The 24980-nt window shown below is 55.3% G+C and overlaps 6 protein-coding genes across 6 annotated transcripts; 4 read left to right on the forward strand and 2 right to left on the reverse strand.

The window, feature by feature from the left end:
• Positions 1–814: 814 nt before the first annotated feature.
• CGCA056_v001001 (Cytochrome c peroxidase) lies at positions 815–1959 on the forward strand (the record flags this gene model as incomplete). Its single annotated transcript, XM_037316262.1, has 2 exons — positions 815–1307; positions 1367–1959. 2 exons carry the CDS (start codon positions 815–817, stop codon positions 1957–1959), a joined length of 1086 nt encoding a protein of 361 aa, XP_037186065.1.
• A 2703-nt stretch (positions 1960–4662) lies between these two features.
• On the forward strand, positions 4663–5604 carry CGCA056_v001002 (Protein ATP11; the record flags this gene model as incomplete). The annotated part of the gene is made up of 1 exon (XM_037316263.1): positions 4663–5604. The coding sequence occupies one exon, from the start codon at positions 4663–4665 to the stop codon at positions 5602–5604; it is 942 nt and encodes a 313-aa protein (XP_037186066.1).
• Positions 5605–8692: 3088 nt separating this feature from the next.
• Positions 8693–9097, reverse strand: Lipf (Gastric triacylglycerol lipase; the record flags this gene model as incomplete). Its single annotated transcript, XM_037316264.1, has 1 exon — positions 8693–9097. The coding sequence occupies one exon, from the start codon at positions 9095–9097 to the stop codon at positions 8693–8695; it is 405 nt and encodes a 134-aa protein (XP_037186067.1).
• A 4716-nt stretch (positions 9098–13813) lies between these two features.
• On the forward strand, positions 13814–18120 carry PEX6 (Peroxisomal biogenesis factor 6; the record flags this gene model as incomplete). Its single annotated transcript, XM_037316265.1, has 3 exons — positions 13814–13994; positions 14058–17424; positions 17478–18120. 3 exons carry the CDS (start codon positions 13814–13816, stop codon positions 18118–18120), a joined length of 4191 nt encoding a protein of 1396 aa, XP_037186068.1.
• A 199-nt stretch (positions 18121–18319) lies between these two features.
• On the reverse strand, positions 18320–19821 carry CGCA056_v001005 (Uncharacterized protein; the record flags this gene model as incomplete). The annotated part of the gene is made up of 2 exons (XM_037316266.1): positions 18320–19507; positions 19567–19821. The coding sequence occupies 2 exons, from the start codon at positions 19819–19821 to the stop codon at positions 18320–18322; spliced, it is 1443 nt and encodes a 480-aa protein (XP_037186069.1).
• A 4032-nt stretch (positions 19822–23853) lies between these two features.
• CGCA056_v001006 (uncharacterized protein) lies at positions 23854–24327 on the forward strand (the record flags this gene model as incomplete). The annotated part of the gene is made up of 1 exon (XM_037316267.1): positions 23854–24327. The coding sequence occupies one exon, from the start codon at positions 23854–23856 to the stop codon at positions 24325–24327; it is 474 nt and encodes a 157-aa protein (XP_037186070.1).
• Between the last annotated feature and the right edge of the window lie 653 nt (positions 24328–24980).

Genomic DNA, 24980 nt, shown 5'->3' on the forward strand with positions numbered 1-24980 from the left:
TGAGCAAACTAGCTCCATTCGGCTTACAGCATACACCTTCCACAGGTGCAGGGCGCGCACACCTTCCCGTGCCGTCACAAGGGAAACGACCTAAGGAGACGACGACGTAAAAAATCGGGATCCACCACAAACGTCGTGGGAACCCACATGGCGAAGCAGGAGGCAGTCGGGCCCTTGCCCGGGGGGAGAAGAAACAGTGGCTCCCACGCATCTTGGCCGCCCCCGGTCCCCTGTTTCTGGACTGGAGCTCACGAATCTGGCCACTCAGAGGCCACCAATTTCTCATTTCACACGTCGCCGTCCTCCCTCGGTCCCTCTCTCTCACTTTGAGGTCTGTCTCTCCTTGAGAAGTCGGGGTCCTTGGTCCTTGTCTTGTGCTCTCACCCCCCTCCGGAATGGTGCCAGAAGGCGGCCCTCGAAGCCGAGCAGCCTTTGCCTGGTGTGCCAGCTCGGCCAAGCCTAGGGTACACAGCTGGTTCTCAAACGCCCCCGGGCAACGGGCAGGAACATTCGAGAGTCTCTTTTAAACTGTCAATTGCTCCTTTTCCCGCCCTTCCCCGCTGGAGAGTTTTCCATTTCTTCTTTCTTTTCTACGCTCCATTGGAATTGTGATCTGATTTCTTGATATCCCATACACATCTCAATCTCAAGCTTAAGCAAGGTTAGTCTCCAGCTATTTCCAAACCCCCCGCCACAGCTTTCATACATCATCTTCTTGGTAAGGAGTGTTGTTCTTATACCGGCTGGTCACCCGGCACACACACACCGCAATCTTGTCCACGATAAAGCCCAAAACTAACACAACCCCAACCAGATGGCAGCTTCTACCAGACAATTCGCCCGCGCGGCGATGCGCACCACCGCTAGAAACACTTTCGCCGTCGCTCCTCGCCAGGCTTTCCGCCAGCAGGGCCGCCGCTTCTACTCTTCCGAGCCAGCCTCCAAGTCCGGCAGCTCCACCTGGATCTGGCTCACCGGTGCCGCAGTCGTTGGAGCCGGCGGCTACTTCTACACCCGCGAGGGCGGCGTCTCTGCCGGCTCGACCCCCAAGATCGTCAACCCCACCAAGGCCGACTACGAGAAGGTGTACAAGGCCATTGCCGACCGCCTCGAGGAGAACGACGAGTACGATGACGGCAGCTACGGCCCCGTCCTCGTCCGTCTGGCCTGGCACGCCAGCGGCACCTTCGACAAGGAGACCGGCACCGGTGGCAGCAACGGCGCCACCATGCGCTTCGCCCCTGAGTCCGACCACGGCGCCAACGCCGGTCTGAAGGCTGCCCGTGACTTCCTCGAGCCCGTCAAGAGTAGGTTGCTTCCGATTTGAAGTTCCATTGCCCCAGCCAGCAATGCTAACCTCTCGCAGAGCAATTCCCCTGGATCTCCTATTCCGACCTCTGGATCCTCGGTGGCGTCTGCGCCATCCAGGAGATGCAGGGCCCCGTCATCCCCTACCGCCCTGGCCGCAAGGACGGTGAGGCTGCTGCCTGCACTCCCGACGGTCGTCTCCCCGACGCCTCCAAGCGCGAGAAGCACCTCCGCGACATCTTTTACCGCATGGGCTTCAACGACCAGGAGATCGTCGCCCTGGCCGGCGCCCACGCCCTTGGCCGCTGCCACACCGACCGCTCCGGCTTCGACGGCCCCTGGACCTTCTCTCCCACCGTTCTCACAAACGACTATTACAAGCTGCTCCTGAACGAGAAGTGGCAGTGGAAGAAGTGGGACGGCCCTGCCCAGTACGAGGACAAGGGCACCAAGACCCTGATGATGCTTCCCGCCGACTACGCTCTGATCCAGGACAAGACCTTCAAGAAGTACGTTGAGCAGTACGCCAAGGACAACGACTCCTTCTTCAAGGACTTCTCCAACGTTATTGTCAAGCTGTTCGAGCTCGGTGTCCCCTTTTCCCAGGGCGAGGACCAGCGTTGGACTTTCAAGCCCACTTGGGCTGAGTAAATGTGCCGCTGGTGAGGCGGGAAAGCAGATGTGATTTGAAAGCGATTTACCAAAACCAAGAAAGGTTAGACATAGAGGAGAGATATCCGCTCGGAGAGAGGAGGAAACTCGAGAGGCGAAAGAGCAACGCCCTCGAACCTGGTTTTCAGCGTCAGTCCGATCCTGGACAATGTTTTCATAGTGTTGCCATGTCCATAGTTCCTGTACAACAATCAACGTGAACCTTGAAAGACAAGCTAGCGGGCCACCGGTGAAGTCGCCTGACGGTACGTTACTTGAGATGGCATGAAGTCGAGATAAAGATGAGATGAGGGGAACGATCGAGGTCGGATCGAGCGGTGCTAATAATAACCGCCCAACCGCTTCTCCAACCCAAGCCCTACCGGCCGGCTTCCCCTCATCATTATCCCACATGGCCAGGCGACACACACCTCTCCAGGTTTCCAGACGGCAGCAGGGACTGTTTCTTCGCGTCATGGGTGTTTTGACGGCGCAGCCAATCCCGACGGGTTGGTAGCTCACCAGCACCACCAGCACCATCGCCACCTGCCTTAGTGCCGTTTCCCCAGACGTTGGACATGGGGTTTTCCCCCGCATTTGGGGCGGGAAGGAAAGATCTTCTGCGTCTTCATTCCTCGGGTCCTGGTCCAGATTGTATTGATGACGCATCACTTGTCTTGTTTAGCGATGGCGATTTTCTTCTTTAACAGGGGGTTCAGGAGCGTTCGAACTAGTCTTAGAGGCAGCACAGCTGCGCTGCCAACGGTTAAGACGAAAGACGCCCACCGAAAATCATTCATCGGTTGTGCTGTGATCTGGGGAACCCGAAGATGAGACGGTGCTGGGGGCGGTTGATGCGGGTGCACCGTCGCCTCGCCTCACCTCCCGCCCTCCCTGTTCGGCCCAAGACGCGGGCGTGATCTGTACCCGGCAGTCAACTCCGACACGGTCAGCTCACTCTCCCGCTCAACGCCGCATATCCCGCGGGCCCCTGCTGCATCCAGGCAGGGCGTTTACCAACAGCGGAGAAGCAAAGTCGCAGATTCGGGAAGGATGCCATGAACCAGCCGGGACTTCCACCCGCTCGTTCAAACACCTTCTCCGCCCTCTCCGTGGGCATCTGATTGAGCCCATGAGCGACCTCATCACCGCTGGATCCAGCAAACCGCGGCTTCATCGCCTCGTTCATGATACGTAAAGTCAGCTTGTGCACAAGCTTTCTGGGGCACTACCAGCTCACTTGAGCCATTTCCCTAATTATCTTACGGTCACGGTTCGATACTCATCGACACCATCGTGGATGGGAGAGATGTTCTTGACCCAAAGACGCTGGCTTCAAGCCCGCAGGGCGACCTGGACCCCAGATGACTTTCCCCAGGCTTGGGTTGCCCCGGACGGGATGTATCCGCTCGCTGTGGGGCGTCCAAGACAGTCCCAGCCGAGATGGGTACTTTGCCCGTGGCTGTCTATCAGACACTGGCTCATAGAAGCGTTAATGGTCTTTTGTATCCGAATCCCTGGTGTGACTGACACGATTGCAGCCAAGAGGGAACCATTTGCGACGGACACTACCTGTGCTTTGGCGACTGGAGCACAATCCGGCGTACCGGCCCCGCTCCCGAAAAGCGGTTGACAGGCTCCGCGCCGGAATCTGGGAAGGAGCCACCTCGAAGGCCTGCGGTCTTAAACCACCCCTCCGGCCGCTGATCGCAGTAATGCTTTGATGAAAAGGGCAGGGCGCTGAAAGGAGAAGTGGCGGCAACAGAGGATGCGTGGCTTGGAAACCAATGCCGCACAGCCTAAGCCTCATGTAGGGCGCCTGATAGACCGCGTCAACGGAGCAGAGCTAGATTTGCGCTTCTTGCATGTTAATCTGGGACTGTTCTGGGAGACAATGGCCCTTTCGCTGGAGGGTACGGGAAGTCATCCGTGGACGATTTGTCGATGGTTCCCTTGTCGTCAATACCACCATAAATCAGCGACTGGTCCCCAGACTCCTAGGATGTCTCCACATCATCGTGACGGCAGCCAAAAAGGAAGAGACGTAGCAGAGTTTGAAAGAGCGTGTCTCAATCTTGAGGTAGCGGTACATTGGCATGCACTCTTCCTCCACATCGCCGCACGAATCGCACAGCTTCTGCTGAAGTAGGGCTGGAGAGTTGTCGAGGAAGGATGGAAATAGACTTGATAAGAGCAGATAGCCGGGGGCTTCGAGAACTTAGAAGGCGATGACATGATTTGAATAAGCGAAAATCTGTCTGATGATCGTGGGGATGAGTGGCAGGCCTTCGGATCAACTCGCGGTTACGAAAGAGTATGAGGGGAAAGAAATGTAACTTTAACTGCGGGCCGAAGCGGCGTAAAGCTAACACAGTGAGTTTAAAGGCGCGCGAGATGCTCAAGTTAGTTTTGGGTATAAGGTTCCCTGCAAAGACGAGGATGCACAGCGGAGGCACGAAGCGCCACGGGTTGAGTTTGCGGCCCGCCTCCGTGCTGCAGCCCGGCATTTAGCTGCGCCGAAAACCGGCCCCGCCACCGGGCCCACATGAGCTTTTCAATTGAAGACGCTGCATGAGTGACAATCCAACTTTTGCACCTTACCCTCACCACCCCTCAATCAGCGCGTGCGACAAACACCCATCGAAACCGATCGTGAAGTCGAAAACATACCGAGGAGAAACAAATCCTAAACCCCACGCAAACATGGCATCCTGCCGCATCCCCGCGCTGCGGCACCTCGTCACCTCCTCGGCGCACGCCTTCCGCGCCTCGAACCAGCGCCGCTGGGCCCAGGTCCACGACGTGCGCTTCCTCGCAACGACCCAACAGCCCCGCGCCGTCGTCGAAAAGTACCGTGCGAAGCTCGAGCAGAAGGCCAAGCAGGAGGGCGTCTCCAACATCGACGAGCTCAAGGCCGCCTACGCCGACAAGATCCAAGAGCAGAAGAAGCGGGACGCCATCTCGGTGCCCGGGCTGGACGAGATCCTCAACGACGAACCCGCGCCCGCGGCGACGGCCGCGACGACACAAACAGGAACCCCGCCGCCGCCACCGGTGCCCGGCGCCTCGGGCAACGGCATCAAGTCCCTCGACGAGATCCTCGACCTCCCCAAGGCGCGCGAGCTGCCGGACAAGGAGCTGACGGCCATCTGGCGGCTGCGCCACGCCTCGGACCCGACGTCGCTGTGTGCGGTGATCCCGTCGTCGACGTTCCGGCAGATGGAGGCCCTTGCGCGGGAGAACCCGCAGTTCGTGCTGCCGGTGCCGCACGAGTCGCAGGGCGCCGAGATCCACTTCCTGCAGTGGGTGTTCGACGCGGCGTCCAAGACGGCGACGGTCATGTTCACGCAGCTGGCCGAGTTTAAGGCGCGCGGGGAGTATGCGCAGCCGCACACGACGGTGACGCACCACACGGACCTCGCGGACGAGAGGGGCCTGGTGCTGATGCACGGCAAGGTGTCGGAGGACCGCGGGGTCAAGTCGGAGCATGCGCAGTGGCTTGTGATGTGCCTGCAGAGGTTTTATGGTGAGGCGGAGGGGAAGGAGAGGGCGGCGGAGAGGAAGAAGCTGTTGGAGTGGTTCAGGACAGGTGACCCGCGGTTTAGTGTTGAGAAGTTGATGGAGGAGGCGGAGAGGATCGGTTGAGGTGAATGGAGGTGTGTTGAAGCAGGATTTGAAAACGCAGACGTGCGTGAGGTTTGCACGGTTTGCCAGGGGCCTCGTTTCGGGCCGCCTCTGTAGAGGAGTCGTAGATATAGAGCCTTGAGGTTCTTGTACAAAGGTCTTGATAGACTATGTAAAACGAAGCATATACCATTTCTTCCTCTCAGCAAGCAACCTCCAAATGGCGTCCCCGCCAAGTAAGGGTTTATGGTTTTCTTCGTATATATGTTGATTAGCGTAACCGAGTGTTTCGACGTTCAGCGTGTCTAACACTTCATGGTGGGTGATATCAAGCATTCTAAGAGGCTAATCATCTATATAAATCATACTAGTGTATACACGAGTCGAGCTTCAGGAAAACTCGGGTAACAATCGTTATGATTTGTAACGGAATTGTTTGATTAGTCTGGAAATGTAGTAGCGATACAGTCGAGAAAGCGTGCTCGAAATCATGTGAATTTCTGTTCTTCGCTCAGATTCGAGATCGTTTCCTGCATGATCTGCTGCGTAATATACACAGGGCAGTGCCAGTGGCAAACGTCGTACAGAGGCCAGGCACGAGTACCTGGGATCTTGCCCTACGTATCCGTAAACAGAGCCCAGGAGACTTAATTGCGTTTCCGAGGTTTGAAGAAGAATACCGCAGGCTGCCCCGGTATTTGTTGGGTCCCTCTGGGTGAAGATGTCCGCTATGGATAACTAATATACCCACTTCACTCCTAGTGAAAGGGTTGCGTTGAGCCGAATGATAAAAGGGCTGCGAAGGGGTGATTACTTGGAAGGCATCGAAATGCACATGGCGCTGTACATGATAAAGAATATGGTAACTATGAGTTATGTCGCCTCAAGACGAGGTGTAAAACATTCAGATTCTTCAAGTAGGCACGAGTCATAGCTTAATATCATAATCCCCGAGAATAAACGAAAAGACATGAAGAGAAGTAATATTGGTAGAACCATGAGTTTGAGAGACATACACTATGAATTTGCTCACACAGAGTGCAGCAACATCCACCTTCGATTGGGACCCGTGTTTGAGAAGTAATTGGATTGCTCCACCAGGAAAAACGATCCCGGTCAAAGTTGGTCAAATAAAGCAAATTCGGTCTCTAATGCCTACGTCGCCTTGCTTAAGACCACCGTTAGTGGCGACCATGTCAGGGCGGCGAAGAGTTGATGGAAAGCTTTGCTTTTGAAGTGATTATTATGCAAGTGTCGCTTCCAATGGAATAAACCATGCATGCATTAGAAAGCTAACTTCTGTCTGCGAGGTCATCTTCGGCTAATATCTCGATCTAACAGCTTTTTGTTGTCCTTGACTTATTCTACGTTGATCCTCGTATTCTGGCTTCCTTTGGACGTGCAGCTACGGAGGAACAATGTCTTCCATTCATAACCGTCACTTCTAGTCGCATCTGCTCAAAGTACTGACTCAGTGGAAGGCTCTGCCGCAATAAAAGACATATCATCAATTGCGATCTCACTTCAACTTTCCAGACGAGAAATGTTGACCTTGTCGGAAGTGGCTTTCCATCACCCGCCCGAGGCTCAGAATGTTTCTCGGTTATTCCATCGCATAAGGAGACAACACCAGTGAAGCAGTGACTAAGGATGTGCATATAGTGCTGATGTTGGTATCACAGTTATTGATATACTTGCGTGACCGCACAGGGATATCGTTGCTCATGAAGATACAGCCTATGCCGGGTCTCATTGTCTCCCATATTGTCTGCTCTGAGCGGAACTGCACTGAGGCAGGCCCCCCCAGTTTTATACTAAAATACTGTTGACGTGTGTCTACTTCTGACATCAAAAATCGAGAGTTGACACAAGTTTTAGTCACCCAATCACGTCTGCTGCTTCGAGAGCTTGATACCAATAATCACTCCAAGCTTCAATGTTTTTACCTTGTGGGTATGTAGGCTTTCGCATAACACACTGCAGATGATTCTTTCTGGTGTCATTATTTCCTGGAATAAGCCAGAGAAAACGCCGGAGAGGGAACGGATATACAGATTAACGTTTTGAATTCTCAAGTTTCCAGAAGCTCTTAGTGTGAGACTTCTTCAAAGGCCACAAAGGCCACGGCATTAAGTCAAACGAACTGAGCTCTTCTCCCATCCTCGTCACATTGAAGGGTAGATACCTGACAGTAAACTAGTAGGCTTCTTATATTCCACATTGATTCACAGTCACAGCGGTGTATTTGGTAGTAGTAGCAACCCAACAGCCAACAAAGTGAAAGTGAAAAGGGGCTTGTAGCTCCAAGTCCGGAAGGGCGTCAACATTATCATCGTGCTAGCAGAGTATAAAACGTACCATTGGTCCCTTTTATACTCCTCAAGAATGGAGTGGCTTCATGTTTATGCCAATCAACTCTTCCGATTGCGCGTATCGAACATGCCCTCAGATCATTAAGTCAGTGTCTGTCTTTGAGGTGATTGATCTTTGTCAGAGCGTCTCGATCTAGCAGTGCGTTGTCAATGTCGACTTATTCTACTACCAATACCCAGAGGATGATGCTGATGAAAGAGATCACTATGTACCTGTCGCAGATGCGAATCGTTGAGTTGACGAGGCCAGCATAACAGAAGCTCGGGAACCAGAACCCTGTGACTGTGCTATATGCAGCAGTACACCGATGAAGAACATGGCTGGTAAAACGGGAAATCATCAGCCGGTCATAGAATCTAAATTGGGATACAAGTCCATAAAATGTGTTGTTGGGCCGGCAATGAATTCTGTCTCAACCATGCCATCCGACCCTGGGAGGAGAATGAAGTGATTACCGCAGTCAATGATTCGTGTACGTCGTCTACTCTTGCTCTAGTGTATACATGTATACTCTTCCAACCGTGTTCTTGCTAGAACGATTACCATTACGCGTGTTCCATACCTTTATTCGTGCAATCCAAGAAGTCGTCCAACGCTTTTACTCCTGTGCGATGCTGATGGAAGCCAAAACACGCCTGCCGCCCGAGGTATGTACGAGGTCTACGTCTTTTCGTCTCTTCACCAACGCCGCTTCCAACTCATGCAGAAAAACTTGCCGAAACTCGGAAGCCAAAGTCTACTCGGTATCGTCACTGCTCGACTGACTCTCCTCTGTGTCCCCTTTGACGGCCTTGGCTACTGGCGGCACCCACTTCGCCACGTCCTCGCAGCCTTTGGGAATGCGACATTTGTCCCGCGCATTGCAAGTCTTCCACAGAACCTCGCGGATTTCGGTAAACACCTGCTGCGGGGCGTCCATAGCCCAGATAACATCAAGGTGCTCGTACTCATCAATGACCTTGCTGTGAACCACCTGGAGATGCGGCTCGCGGCCTCTCTCGAATCTGCGTAGGAGCTTCTTGCCGTCGACGAGGTCATCGTTTCCAGCAACCCAGAGTGCGAAAGGCGGTGCTTGTTCGTTGTACCATGCTGTTGAGCCCTTGGGCCTGCGAGTGTGTTCGTCGACTGTACGAGGGGACATGAGGCCGTCGGCGTCATCGGCTCGCAGGGTGTGGGAGTCGTCGCCGTTGATGCGGTCCTCCTTCTCCTCAGCGCGGACATCCTCCTTGGTAGAAAGGATACACTTGTGCCTTGCGAAGCATTCCCTTCCCAACCACCATCGCATGGATTCCGAGCTGACGTAGACGGGCGCAAACTGGAACATACGGTCTCGCAGACCGCGGTCCCATCTTGTGTCCGTCCAGTCAAAGAGGAACGAGAAAACCTTGTAACCGAGCCAGCCATAGATCTTGGGGTGAAGTATCTGGTGCATCTGCATCATGAAGGGGATAAAGGCATGAATACCGAACATTAAGCGGAACATGCCAGGGGTGATGATCCTCATGAACTTGAAGTACATCTTGCCGATCAAGGGTCCCGCGTAGGCGGCAGGTGCAAGGGCGCAGAAGACGGTCAATTTTTCACCCAAGTCTGGCCGCTGCTCCTTGGCCAAGGCCACGAGGGTCTGTGTTGTGCCTTGGGAATGGCAGATCAGACCAATCTTCTCGAATCCGGTTTCGTAGAGAACTCGCGAAGTCAACGCCGGCAGATCGAAAACGCCCATCTGGCGGATGTTCCAGCACCACATCCTCGGGTCGGAGTACTCGAGCAACACGTGCTTGGGCTTAAAGCCACATCGGTTGTTGCCAAGCCATACGTCAAAGCCTGATTTACAAAGGTAGAATGCGAGCGAGTCCTCGTCATTGGTGCAGTATGCGCCGGAACTCTGCAGTAGACCGTGCATAAGCAGAACAGGAAACTTTTTCTTTTGTTCGGGATCCTTGAGTTTCTTCCTTGATGTGGTGAAAACGTCGGGCCCTCTGTCGGCTCTCTCCTTCTCGCTCAACGGCGTGTATTCTTTCGGGTCGTAGACGTGCCACAGGTCAATCACGAATCCGTCCTCGGTCTGTACTTGGAATTCCTCGACGTCCAAGCCAACGCGACGCGCGTAGTATCCGACATCGCAGACGATTGGATCGGGCCCACCCTCGGTCGGGACGAACTCATCAGCCATGGACTCCTTGTCCTTGCTGAGCTTCTGGCTGGACTTGCTTCGTTTCCAATTCTTGTCCTGGTCTGCACGGAGCTTGATTCTGCGCATCTCTTCCTCGAAGAACGGTCTCCGCTTGTCGGGATTGCGAAGTGTCAGGCGGTAAAATATCCTTGTACATAGTGGCGGAATGCTGGTGAAGAGTGCGCCGAGTACAATGACTCCAAGAAATGCCAGACTGAGGAAGAAGGCCGAAACCCGGAAAACCATGCACTGGAAGTCGCGAAATAGTGATGGTGGCCCGTAGAGTGGTAGAGGCGGAAACAAGGGATTGGTGTGTGAAGGCGGCATCTGGCGACGAAGGGAGCCTTCTTGCGATCTTTGAAGAGACTTGCCATCTACGTCTGTTGGTAGGGAAATTACTCTCTCCTGTCTTTCCGAACTCTCCTCAGCATTGGCGACCTCGTCTTGCACCTCGTCCCCTTGCTTGATCTTGACCACCGCGGGGCCATCTTCGAGTTCTTCTTTCAGTATATTCAACTTGTGTGCCTCTTGTAGGGGAACTCCCGGAAGCCTATGCCCCTCTGATGTGACCACAACGGGATCCTGCGGTGTGACGAAACGGGCCTCGACGGCGACGGCGACGGCGGAGTCGCTGGTCTCGTGCTTCTGGTGTGACAGCTTCTCGGCTTGTTGGGCGAACTCGACGGCGGTTTGTGTAACGGCATGGTCGCGTATTCGGTCGCGGCGGCCGTCCGAGGAATCGGAAAAGTTACCCATGACTTTCTTGGGTCTTTAGCCCGATCGCAGAAGAGAAATATGGTCTGCGTCGCAACTGTTGCGCAGGGTCGAGATTTGCAGGGACTTGAACAGCTGAAAAGGGGGAAGGGTCGCCTCTCTTTGCGCTGCGGGATGAATTTGCGCGATGAAGTTGGCAAAGATGATTGGGATAGAAAATTGGTTCTCAAATGATCAGTTCAAAGCCACTGATGGCATGAACAGGCATCATTGGAGGTGAGAGGGTGGTATCCAAAGCAGGGAAGCAAAGCGTAGATCCGGAACGATAGTGGAAGAAGGGAAGGGGTGGTGGAGGGGTGTGGTCGCCGCGAATTGGGGGCGGAGGTAAGGATTAGATCCAATGCCACACCAATCGACTAGACGGAACGGTTGGCGGGTTAATAATAACAAGGGAGAGGCGAACTCGAGTCTCGGGGTCCTTAGGCGCCGCCGGACGGTAACGATAAAGGGATGGGGAAATTTGAGAAGGGGGAGGATAACAACAACAAAAAAAGTACGGACGTGGGAGAACGCGCTCGCGTACCGCCGAAAATGCAAAGATCACGACAAGCCGGTCTCACGGCAAGAATCGTGGTATGATTGTGTCCAGATTCCAGCCGTGCGGTCAGGTCTGGAAGGTGTCAATGTCAATGTCAATGTTACTTTGCACTTTGGCACTGCACCTGCACCTGCACCTGCACACAGAGACAGAGAGACCCGACGACAGAAGGACGGACACACGCAACACGCTCCCAGAACGCAGACGCCCATGCGGTCCAGCCGCAGCCATCAGGAAACTTTGTTTGGAGCCTCCCGGCTTCCCCTTGTCGCTGACGCTGCGCTGAAGCGCTGAAGAAGCCCGGACCAGTCGCTGCCGGCTGAGGTATCGCTGTCGTCGCAGATTGCTGCAGCAGTCGAGCCAGTGGGTGGCTACATCGACCTCCATCGACCAGGGAGGAGCCCCGCTTGCGTCATAGCAGCTGTGTTGTTTGGAGCCATCCGTTAAATGACTTGCATTGATTGGACCTCAACCAGCCGGAGAAAAAAAGCATGTGACGATCCCGAGATGTGTTTGGAAAACCATGCATCATCATTGACATCGACATCCCGATAGCACTGCCAGATATCTTGGAAGAGCCTGGCCGCGATGGATTTGTTGCGCAATGTCTTCGGAGGAAAAGGGGGGAAAAAAAGGTGTCGTCGAGAGGACAAAGGAATGCCGCGTCAACTCTACCAATCATTTAGCATCCAGATACAGACCTGTCATCGCAAACCTTTGAACGGCACCAACCACGCGGCTCCCTCGAACTCTGCCTAGCCTTTCGCCACAAAATCCCAAGAATAGTCGGGGTGGTGTTTACGGATACGGAAACCGAGTACGGATGCTGCTGGCACCAGTCTGGGTCAACCCGGCCAACTCAGCATCCCATGCACATTCAGACTTTTTTGAAGCCGCTGCGTCTGTGCTCTCTACCCTGAGCTGTGTGTTGTCCTTCCAGCCTCCTCGGCCGGATATCAAGGACGAACCGGATCTGCAGTGCCAGCGATCGCTTGATCGCCACATTACGCAGTCTGGTTGGTGTTTGGACCAGGCTGTGCTGTGCCAGATGTGGTAATCTTTCGTCTCTGTTCAGCTGGATCAAGGCGACTCGCCAAAAGCGTGGAGCGCGTCCGGATGCCGGACACCCGCGAAACCAGAGAGTCGTCATCCGGAGCTGCTGGGAGTTGTCCTGTAAGCCAGAAAATATGCGCAGCTTACTCACGGCGAAACTCAATTGCGACGTGGCCGGCTGCTGCACCCGAACTGGTCACCAACAACCCGTTTTGTTGTTTGATTAAGATGCAGATGCATTGAGGCGAAATAGAAGCTGTGGTGAGTGGATCCATGTGGATGAACGTTGTGTTCCAACCCGCAGAAGCGTCAATATGACATCTTCTTCTGACGTTGTCTTGAGTGGAGAATTCGTTGATAAGGACCTTGATTGCAACTCCAGAATGGCAGGTCGAGACCTTGAGGTCAGCCACATTCCTTGGAGTGTGTAAAGCGGTGCGCTGTTGTTGGGGCTGACTACCCAAAACTTCTTCTTCCCCAAAGAGGAGTACACTATGCCAATTCATCTCCCAATTGGGGGCTTGAGCTATGTCGAGACCACATGGGCGGGATAACCTGCGAGCTTTGAATTAAAGAGTGAAAAAAAAGCATACAGTAATGATTTAGAGACCCAACGCTACTTCCATTGGATGATTTTCATTCCAATATTCGACTTGCCAATGCCTACCTCGCACTTCTTGGCGATGCGATATCGGACGGAGGAATTCGATAACATCTTACCATGAGAAACCATTGTTGCACAGACGAATTCGCAAGTCATGGTGACTTTCGACAACAGCCTTGCTACATGAACATGCGCGACTCAAGATATTGACAGTCGCCTTAGTGAATAGCAACAGGAACCTGACTCTCGATGGAGTCAAGTTTGGTTTGCGCGGGGATTGTTCGGCGTCGACGCTCCCCCGGACACATGCTTAGTCATTCGGCTATCCCCGCTCAGGCCGGATTTTGCTGCCTTCCTGAGGTGCAGCACCTCCTGGTAACCCCAGGAGATTGGGGAAAAGGTGCGGCTGCAGCTGGCCCTGCGCCAATGCCGAGGCCTAAGACACCCCCAGCCGAAGCTTGAGTTGGCCCCGACTCCAAGCCGACACTGGACTCAGGGACCTGAGCTTAGCTCTTCAACGCGGCCATCGCCATCGGGACACCATGTCCTGCGACCTTTGATATCCTTCGGCTTCAATTGATCTTTTGCTCCGCGACGATTCACTCCTTTTGTTAACACTCGACGCCTGGGCCGTTCTTTTGTGCTTCCTGCGATGCGTATTTGAGATATCGTCTGTTGCTTCGCTTCACATCGGCCCGTTTACCGAAACGCCAGCATGACAACCTCGGAGCTCGTGCCGCCATCACAGGCGAGGAGGAGTAGAAGGACACGGAGAAGAAGACAGGACAAGCCCTCCCTATCTGCTAGACTGATTCTCGACGACCATGAAGTCAGGGGCGACATCGGCATCCTGTCCGAGGACCTCTTTGCGGACCTGTTCCCCCACCTCCGTGATGGTAGGTCGCGCTTCTCTAGATCGCTATCACCCGCGCGCAATGGCTAATTGCTTGTGGATGCAGCCCCCTCCCGCGAAGACGGCTCCGAAGATATTCATCATGTTGCGATCGCTCCGTGGGAACCGAGCCCCTCCCCGACCGAAACCGCCTGGACAGTTGTGCCTGTGACCAAGTCCTCTACCATGAAACCCTCGACTGTCCAGTTCTCTCCCTCTTCGCTGTCGCTGCAGAACTTTGCGACGATCTTACAACAAGTCGCACCGTCAAAGCTCTCGAGTCACAGTCGCAGCGGCATCGAGATCCAGATACTCGACGTGGTCGCCCTTTCGTTGGATACGGTATTTGTGAGCCTCGAGAGCGAGTTGACGAAGCGCTTGGAGCAAGGCGAGGGAACATTTTTCCGCGATCATCCAAGCCATCCTACTGGAAAGGGACCGGCAACCTCAGACGGCTGTCTGATTGCCGCTTTGCGCGTGGCCTTGGGCAGCCTGACAGTGCTTCATTCCGGCGACCTCTTCCCCCTTCCGCTGCCTCCGCATCCAGTCACCCACGTTCCGCCGAATCCTGGAAAGATCATGCTATGCGAGCCTGTGAGCCAGGGAATTCTGTCTGAGAACACCAAAATCATTCTGATGCGGGGACGGGTACATGCAAAACGTAGCCACGCCACGGCAATCCCCCGGAACCGCAGTCTGAACGGTGTTCCCGAAGACGACGAAGACGATACAGCGAACGATCAGTTTTACTCGGCTGCCGAAGACCGGTACAAGACAGATGCTGCGACTACAGAGTTGGATTCGGTTACAGAAACTGAAGAGTCGGAGCTCTCTGGCATCGATCAAGACGACGACTTGTCTGACGACTCTATGGACGATATGATTTCCTTACAAGCCCCGACGCTTCCTACGACAGCAAGCGGCGTATCCACGATGCAACCTGGAACTCCAATGACAATTGGAAGAGGCAGAAAGACCAACGGAATTGCCACGCCAGCATCTGTATTCTCCAACTTTACCGCGACGACTGCTCGTCCCGACAGGCCCCGAGGACGACTTTTCAAGGCCCAGGGCTTGATTCGACCCATCGCCGTAGATCTTCTTCACCCCAAGCCCGCCCCTGAGGATGACGACGAAGCCAGAATCTTCGTAGACATATCGTCACTGTCCAAGATTGGCTGTTTTTCAGGAGACTGGGTTCGCGTAGAGGCCGCCGAGGAACCACCTGCCAACGGATTTGGCGCATTTGGCCTCGGAAGCTTTACGTCACTAGAGCCGACTGAGTCTAATTGGCGGCCTGTGAGGGTGTATGGTCTTCCTGAGGGATACTCGCAACGCCCCGTAACACGGATACCCAGCGCAAAACACGGTGAACGCAGACTGTCATTCTTCGAATCTCAGCTCCAAAAGCCGACAAGCCCAGCAGCTTATATATCTCCAATTCTGCTGGCCAATCTTGACGGCCCCCCGTACCTGAGACTATCGCCCATTAAGCGCGGTTCTTACCAAGGTAAGGGAACTTTACCCAAGTTCACGAGCGCTTCTCGACCGCCGTACGCTCGCGATATTACGATCCAACACGTCCGGTCCCCTGTAACTGCCGAGCGAGCATACCAGTCGGCAGTGTTGGGTGGGCTGAAGCGCTACTTTGCTCAAAAGTTCCGTCTCGTTAGGACAGGAGACCTCCTTGCTGTACCTATCGACACGCAATTAGGAAAAGCCCTCCAAGAACAGGCGAGCGGAAGCAATGGATCAGAAGTGGATGATGTTATGGCCCTTACCAAGGATGGATCCTCAAGGGTCGATCAAGTAGCCTGGTTCAAGGTGGGCCATATCCAAATATCCAAAACGGAGGCGGAAGACGACCAGTCAGACGATCTATGGGGTGGAGTTGCGTGCATCGACAGCTCTTCAGTTGCGATGCATGGCTCCGGCTTCGCCACCAGCCGTATTCCCGCTACCAAGAACAGCACTTGGCCGTACTATATGGGCGTCAAGAAGTTGCCTTCCAAGTCACCAAGCGCGTCTGCCTTGACGTTACCTGAACAGGATCAACGTCACATCTCTTCCTTGAGACGGCGTCTCAGAGAGCTTCTCGCTGCAGCCACCAGTCCCAGAGCAATCCATCTCAAGATGCCACCGGTAGCCATCCTTCTTACGTCTTCTCATCGCAACATCGGCAAGGCAACCGTCGCTTCGGAAGCTTGCTCGGATATTGGACTTCACACATATGCCATCGACGCGTACGATATACTGAGCGAAGCCGGAACCAGTGGCAGTGATGTCAAGACGGAAGGACTTTTGAGAACAAGGTCCGAGAGAGCGATGAGCTGTGGTCCAGAAACCACGGCGTTGCTGATCAAGCACGTCGAGGCGTTGACGGCTGATCGCATGGTCTCTACTATGAAGGAAATCCTGCAGGACACAAGAGTTCTCATCGCAACGACAAGCGATGTTGACAAGGTGCCTGACGGAGTCCGCGGCCTTTTCAGCCACGAGCTGGAGATGGGTGCTCCTGATGAAGCGGAGCGTGAAGGTATTCTGAGGACCATCGTTGAAGACCGCGGCATCAATCTCGATCCCGAAGTCGACCTCAATGGCATCGCTCTCAAGACAGCTGCGCTGGTAGCAGGGGACCTCGTTGACGTGGTGGACCGCGCGCTCATTGCACAGCGCTTGCGTCTGGAGCAAATTTCTCTCAAGGCGGGAACTTCAGGACAAACCGTCACTGTCCGCGATCTTCAAGTTGCAGGCGGCCCGATGGCCCGATGTGTGACCAAGGGCGACTTTGACGTTGCTGTTGAAGCCGCACGCAAGAACTTCGCTGGCGCCATCGGTGCCCCGAAGATTCCCAACGTGACATGGGACGACGTCGGAGGCTTGAACAACGTCAAGGATGCCGTCACGGAAACGATCCAGCTGCCACTCGAGCGACCCGAGCTATTTGCCAAGGGCATGAAGAAGCGCTCCGGTATTCTCTTCTACGGACCCCCCGGTACCGGAAAGACGTTGCTCGCAAAGGCTATCGCCACGGAGTACAGTCTCAACTTTTTCAGTGTCAAGGGACCAGAACTGCTCAACATGTACATTGGTGAATCCGAAGCCAACGTCAGACGCGTGTTCCAGCGTGCCAGAGACGCCAGGCCTTGCGTTGTCTTCTTCGACGAGTTGGACTCAGTGGCGCCGAAGCGTGGAAACCAGGGCGACAGTGGTGGAGTCATGGACCGTATCGTCTCTCAGCTTCTGGCAGAGCTAGACGGCATGTCCGGAGGCGACGACACCAGCGGCGGCGTCTTCGTCATTGGTGCCACGAACAGACCAGACCTCTTGGACCCCGCTCTACTCCGTCCCGGACGTTTCGACAAGATGCTCTACCTTGGAGTGTCTGACACTCACGACAAGCAGCTTAAGATTCTAGAAGCTCTTACCAGAAAGTGGGTAGATTCCTCAATCTTCCTCGTGACAAAACATGCTGACCGAACTCCAGATTCACACTCCACCCGTCCGTCTCCCTGCAATCCGTCGCCCAGCAGCTCCCCTTCACCTACACCGGAGCCGACTTCTACGCCCTCTGCTCCGACGCGATGCTCAAGGCCGTCACCCGCCAGGCCGCCTCCGTCGACGCAAAGATCCGCGAGATCAACGCGGACCCCGCAGCGCTCACCACGCGCCGCCACCAGGGCCCCATCTCCACGGCGTACTTCTTCGACCACCACGCCACGCCCGAGGACATCGCCGTCATGGTCACGGAGGAGGACTTCCTCGCCGCCAACCGCGAGCTCGTGCCATCCGTCAGCGCGGGCGAGCTGTCTCACTACGAGCAGGTCCGCGCCATGTTCGAGGGCTCGCCTGACAAGGATAAGCAGCAGCCGCAGCAACAACGGCCCGCAACTGCAGGTCTGAGAGCCGTGTCTGGGTCCTCGATCGTGTCGAGGGCTAGTTCCAAGGGCAAGGGCAAGGCCGTCGCCGGCGGGGGGAGCAAGGGTAAGGGGAAAGCTGTCGCGACGGGCAGCGATGATGAGTACGGATCCGAGGGGGACGTCGTTGTGAACGGCAAGGGAAAGGGAAAGGGTAAGGCTGTGGCCGGGTTCCAGGATGGCACGGCTAGTGATGACGAGGGATTGTATTGAAGACGGTTTGATTGGCATATAGGACAGAATTTGGATGAGATGGACTACACTACCTAGGACTTAATCTCATGTAGCAAAAGCGATTCATCGGGAAAATGGCTTTTGGGGAGGGTTTGCGAACATCTCATACTCTTACATCATGTCCTCCTGCGTGATTGAACATCTTGCTTTGCAAACCTTGCCGGCAAGGCGGTGATGTTTACTTCTCTGTCGTCTCCGCCTTCTCCTCTGCCTTTCCCTCTGCCTTTGGCTCAGCTTCTGGCTCAACCTCTGGCTCAACCTTTGCTTCAGTCTTTGGCTCGGACTTGGGTGCTTCCTGAGGCGCTCCCTTAACTTCTTCCTTAGGCGCCTCCTTGACGTCTTCCTTGGACGCCTCCTTGGCTTCTTCCTTCGCCACCTCCTTGGGCGCCTCTTTGGGTGCCTCAACCTTCTTTGTCTCCTCCTCGCTTTCCTCACTCTCATCGCTGTCGTCGTCGCTTTCCTCCTCTTCCTCCTTCTCGGGCTCCTCCTTGATCACTTGCGCCTTCTCCACCTCGGCAATCTTCTCTTGCGACACCTCCTTCACGATGGGTGGCTTTGTAGCCTCTTCCTCTTCGGATGATTCCTCAGATGACGACTCCTTCTCGGGCTCCTCCTTGATCGCCTCGGCCTTCTCAACGGCTGCAATTGCCTCCTGCGACGCGGAAGCCACCTGGGCGCCCATGTGTGACGTGACGGGCTTGTCGACGTCCGACGGCTTCCACCGGGCCGTTGTCGGTGATTGCAGTGTCTCGCGAAGGGCGTCGGGGTTGGTGGTTGAGGCGCCCCAGGATCCTGTGGTCGGAGACTGGAGGCCTGCCTTGGCGGCCGAGGAAACACTGCCAGTACTGGCTACGGAGGCTTTTCGGGGCGCATCTTCTGTGGCGTCGGCGGCTGGGGTCTCTGCTTTCTTTTCGGGCTCGGCGGGAGTCTCAGCTGACGCGGTAGCAGCGCTCGCGCCTTCGACCTTCTTCTCTTCGGCCTTCTCGTCCTTCTTGCCGTGAACCTTCTCGCGCAGCGATTGCAGGCGGAGTTGCTTAGCCTTCGCGGCTGCTTCGTCGGCGATGGAGCGCACGGGGAGCGCGGTCGAACTGCCGCTTGCTGCAGGCTTCGGGTCGGCAGCGGGCTTTGAAGCGGCGTTGTAGGTCTCGTTCTTTGGCAGGGGTGGAGCGGCCGGGGGTGCAGGGGGTGCAGGGCCCGAGGTGGATGGCTCGCCTTCTGCTCCGGCGGCTGGGACCTTCTTCTTGATGACCTTCTTGATAATCTTGGGCTTGTTGTGGATATTTGGGATGGTGAACTCGTCGTAGTAGATCTTGACATGCTGCTTCAATTCGCCGTACTCGTTCCACTCTTCGATTTCGGTGAGGTCCTGGTTCGAGGAGCGGATTAGCTCATTTCCTGCGGATGGAAGAAAAAGGGGTAACCCACGCCGAGCACCAAGCCCTCTTGAATCAGGCCCGGAAGTCTTCTCACGCGGCCGGATGCATCTTTGCCGGCGCGGCGGCCCCAGAGCATACGGGCCTTCTCATCGGTCGCGATGTCGATGGCCTTGAAGGGGACACGGTTGGCGCGGAGGATCGTCTCGAGACGGGAGGTCGCGGTGACAATGTGAGAGGAGCCGGCGGTCAGGGAGGTGAAGATCCAGAGGGCTGGATCGGTCGAGAAAGTCGTCGCGGTTGCCATGATTCGGTGTTCTTTTTCGATGCGGGTCGAGGTTGTGGTGGAAGATGGGTGGTTGCAGGGAAGAGCTTCTGGGAGGGAGGGCCAGCTGCCGGGAAGCTTCGGGGGCCAGATCAGTCAGCAAAGGAAATGTCACCGGACCATGGGGATGGGCGTTGGAAAGAGAGGATCTGCAACGGGATGGGGAAGAATCTTGCATTGCGTGCGTACCTCGGGTTTGGATATCTTTGGGATTCTGTATTATGACATGTGTTTGCGTTCCAGACGACGTGAGGCGTACGTAGGCTGGAAGTTAGTCGGTGGAGGTCCCACGCAGATGAAACTCAAAGGGTCGTGGTAGGTCAGCGGCGGGTAAGATGCGGGGGCGGGGTAACTGGTTCGTTCCATTCAGCGACCTGAGAGAACAGAGGTGCTGCCCCAGGCTGGACTTCCCGTCTGAAGGGGACGAGAGGGAACAACGCAGAGAGGCCACCTGCCCAATGAGTGCAGCAAGTGGCTGCTGGGCTGCGCTGGCAGAGCTGCACTCGCATAGGCTCGCGCTTACTACCGCCCAACTCGCCCTTGCACCTGCATCACCCGCTCCTGCGCGATGATGTGGTCGGCGGTGTCGACGGCGACTGGCGGTGATGCCTCATTCGCACGACACGCGACACCGCCCTTTTCTCTGGAAAAACATTTCGAACAGGCGCAACGAACCTGCAAACGCCAATCATGTCGAATGCATGGCGGTGACAGCCGTCGGTTATTCTCGTTCTCGTCTTGTCCCGAGGGGGCATCCAAGTCATACTCAATCTTCGCCAATCAAGACGCCGTGTTGGGCACCGTTGATACGAGAACTGCAAACCAAGAGATAAATTTGGACAACCAACATGTGACCAGCTGCAGACAGACCACCATGCCTTCGGGACAGATCTCCTCAGCAAATGACAGATCGCTGTTCGGAAATCGGACGCCCCGTGTCATCCGCAGCAGCAATCGACACTAATCACAGATCCGACAAACCGTTCGCTGGTCCACAGCACCAATACAGGTGCTTCATATCCGACAAGCACCTGACTCTTTGGCCAAGGGCTTGCCATGACAAACCTGAAGACCTCGTATGGTACGATGTCGACTCTGGGCCCCCATCACAGGATTCGAAACATCGCCCCCGACATGGAATGTGGCCTGTCGCCTGCGACGTTGGTGCTGAGCTAGCACCAGGCTATGAGCACGGCGACGGGCAAGCGCTGCGCGGCAACGCGGCAACATCACCGCAACTAGCCATGCCTCGATATCCGAGCGCTCTGGCCTGTGGTTCTCGTTCGTTGTCAGAGAGAGGTTTGCAATAGAAACATCTGTCGAAAATCAACTCAATTGCAAGCAGACCAACATGCCCTCCAAACAAGTTCAGCAAGGGCCTCCTGGCAATGTGCGCCCATTCAATTTCGGGATGCACGAGAGGTGTCTGCCGGTTGCAATCAACATGGAGGACTTGAGCGATGTGACAACCAAGACAGAAACGATGGACAATGGTTTCACGTTGCAATGAACGAACTCAGAGGGGGCTTTTGCGCTCTGGCGCGGAAAAGACAAACGTCTGCCAGAGCTGTTTCCTACCGACTGTTGCACAACAACACAAGTGGCCCAGTTTGCTGCAGAGGAATTGCGAAAACTTGGATTGCTCATTGACGATCGCATTCAACAGACGCAGTCGGAGGGGCTTAACCGACATCGTCATCATCTTTGCGAGCCATGCAAAAGCTAATCGCCGACCCCATCGTGGCAGCTTGGCCTCATCTCGGAAGAGCACTCGGACGAGAGAACACTCCACGCTCGCAAACCCGCATCGGGTTTGACAAAGGATTCACTTTGCTGGCCCCAGGGCTAATATACGCTGTCAACTCTCAGAGTGTTGCGTAGGCCCCCTCCAGATGGGAAATGGCAGTGGAGACCCCCATGATTGGGGTCATTTTCTCGCGCCGATTTACAGTTGCGCCGACAAGGGAACCCTCTACATAGTAGAAGCAACGTCTTGAACTTTGGTTCGCCGGGATATGGTGGTGAGATTGACGGTGCGAGGAGCAACCTGAGTGGTGTTTCAATGCTAGGACCCTGGAGCTTCTGGGGTCACACCGTGGAACCACGAAATGACCGAGCAGAACGAGAAAGACCTGAACCGGCCAAACGATAAGGATCGTACGTCACACAGCGTCGTCATTACAGACGAGAGCGGGAGGGGGAAAGACGCATCGGATGGTGGGTTGTTTCTGTTGTTGTCCTCCCGCACCGTTGTTGGCGTTGATTCAGGTTTTCCTTTTTTTTTCTTTTTTTTTCTGCTGGGTGGTCTGGATTTTGCCCGGCACGCAGCAGGATCCAAGATTAGAATGTTTAGACCGGACGATGGCATCAGCACCAGCTAATGTCGGGCTAGAACATCTGCTTCGCCTCTTGGCTGCAAAGTTTTCCATCCGTCGACGGATAGCAAGCCGCATCGGCGCCATGGCGGGAGGGCAGAGCGATGGCTTGACTGTTGGACTGTCTTTTTCGACTTTACAGTGTGGTCCGGGACAACCCAAAAGAATGGAAACGACGTGGAAGACAATGTAAATCCATGATTGTGCGGGCAATGATTGGCAGGCGCATTTCCCACGACAACGGCGACGGCCCCCCAACAGCAGCCACATTTGCGCACACGTCCCGGAGGGCTCCAGACAGAGGCAATCAGCAGCGCTGCATCGACTTGGGCTCTTGGCAATGGCGGCAAAGAGGATTTGATTCGACTGACTCTGCGCGTCTCTGCTCTCGAGCGAATGAGTTCGGATGAGTTGTTTTCGGACGACAAGGGCGCTGCTGTTCCTGCAGGGTGCTAGCAGGGATGGCGGGGGCGATCCTCAGGGGCGCTCCAGAAACGAACCAGTGGGAGGTGCAGCCACCGCCCAGGGTCGATAAGCGCAGCTCAGAGCCGTCCCACCGAGAAGGTTTGCGCAGCCAATCACGGCGCCACAGACCCATTTTTGGACACGATCCTGAGGTGCCGTGGCCCGTCGCCCGGCTTTCACAGCTTTTTCTAGGCCTGGACACCGGGACGCCGACAGACACAAGCACACACAACAGGCACCATCCTCAGGCCTCATCTCCTGGCCTTGCCTAGGTTCTCTCACTCAGTGTCTCTGGCATCTGCTGCCCGTCGGTGTCTCCCCCAAGGCATGGACAAGGCAGGTCTACCGCCAAGCAAGACAAGCATACCGTTGGCTTTCATTGGCAAGAAAAGCAAAAGCCAAAGCCGAGAGAGGGCCCCCATCCCCCATCCCATATCCTCGTTCCGCCCACAGGCCGCCCATCCATCCTAGAACCCGACCTAGGTATCCTCCCTCAAGCTGCCGCGTAGGCGACCAACGGGACCTCGCAGGCACAGATGCAGGTGCAGGCACAGGCAATAGGCACAGGCTCAGCTGGGCTCAGGCACAGACAACCCAGAGGGACGTGGACAGTGGGCACGCCATCCAAAGTCGACCCAACCCAGCGCTGGCAAATTTTCCGCCGCCAGCCCATGCTCTGTCCGCGCTTATGTGCGTGTGCTTATTGTCGTGGATGGGAGATGGCGGATGGGGGTGAAGTGGGTGGTTCCCTAGCCTGCCCTGGGTGGTGGTGTTGGTGGTGGGTGGTGGGTGGTAGCCGTCCAGTACCTGCGGTCACGTCGTCCACAGGCCGCTTCGATAAAAGGAGAAATACCTCGCCTGCCCCCTCCCACACGCCTTACACGGTTTTTGCTTCCTCACCGTTGTTGCTCTCTTTACCATCGCGTCCGGTGCCCACACTCTCTTGACATCTGCTCTTCGTCATCGTGCCTTTTTTGCACATCACTCTCTTTTCAAACATATCTATCGACAAGACAGCATCGTCACGTCAATTCCTTGACACCGCATTCCTTTCGGCCCACGCCTGCACGCACAACTCTCAATTCGGTGGAGAATCACTCTTGGTCATACATCGACTTATACCAGCACTTGAATCATCAGCGACTCTTCGTCTTCATCCTCCAAATCATTCAAAATGCGTTTCACCAGCATCTTCGCCCTCATGGCCGCGTCCGTCGCCGTCGCGCAGACCTCCGCCGACGAGACCACCACTACCATGACCGCCACCACCACCAAGACCGTCACCATCACCAAGTGCAACCCGACAAACACTGCCTGCCCCCTGTACACCCCGACCACGACGATCCTGCCCACCATCAACTCGACCACCAGCGTCGTCGTTCCCTCCACCACCTCTACCTCCTCCTCCACCTCCTCGAGCCGCTTCTACGCTGCCTCCAACTCTACCACCTACGGCCCGACCGCCACTGCTCCCTGGACCACCAAGTCTTCCGTCACTGCCATCAAGACGTCGGCCGACTCTGGCGTTGCTCCTTCCTCCGGCGCCCCCGCTACCACCTCCGCCCCCGCCAGCGCTGGTAACGGTCTTTTCGTCCAGAGCGGTCTGCTGGCTGCTGTTGTCGGCCTTGCTGCCATCGCTCTCAACTAGGCGCGTCGCCACACTCATCCAACATGACATGAGTACCGAAACTTATCAACTCCTTTGTCACCTTTACTTAATTCGATTCTACCGATACCACCATTTATTCTACGGGGATAGGCTGATTGGAGAACTTTATAAATCTTAACAACTACTATGGGTGTTATATCTATCGGAGAGCGTTTTGGAGCCTTGGCTACCGGATGGCCTTCACTTCTGGCCGTAGACTTATTGTTTGGGCAGTAGGACGGATTGGAGGAGAGTTTATACCTAGTCGGAGTTGCCCGCATACATACCCCTATATGGTGCACATACTCTTTATTTGAATGACACGATCATGAGATGACCTCACTCTGAATGCTTCACTGCCACTGGCATGCGATTCGTTTGTGAATGACGCACAATGGCCGCTTCAATACATGATCTCCATCGAGGAACTTGGACGACTCAGATCTGCTATGGACGTTTCACAAGCACCTCACTTGAATCTGCCTTGCCCCGGTTCCTCTCAACAAAGCCAATGTCTCTGACCTACATCTCGTCTGACAGCCTGACAGCGCATCAGCGGTAGTGCGCCTGCACCTTTGAAATGAAGTATGCCTGCTTTATATAAGATGATTCACCTTGAGGGAAATGGCAAGTAAGGAGGCATGCGGCCTTGT

The sequence above is a fragment of the Colletotrichum aenigma genome (genome assembly GCF_013390185.1).
Source record: "Colletotrichum aenigma strain Cg56 chromosome Unknown KSG_Cg56_contig01, whole genome shotgun sequence".
NCBI lineage: Eukaryota > Fungi > Ascomycota > Sordariomycetes > Glomerellales > Glomerellaceae > Colletotrichum > Colletotrichum aenigma.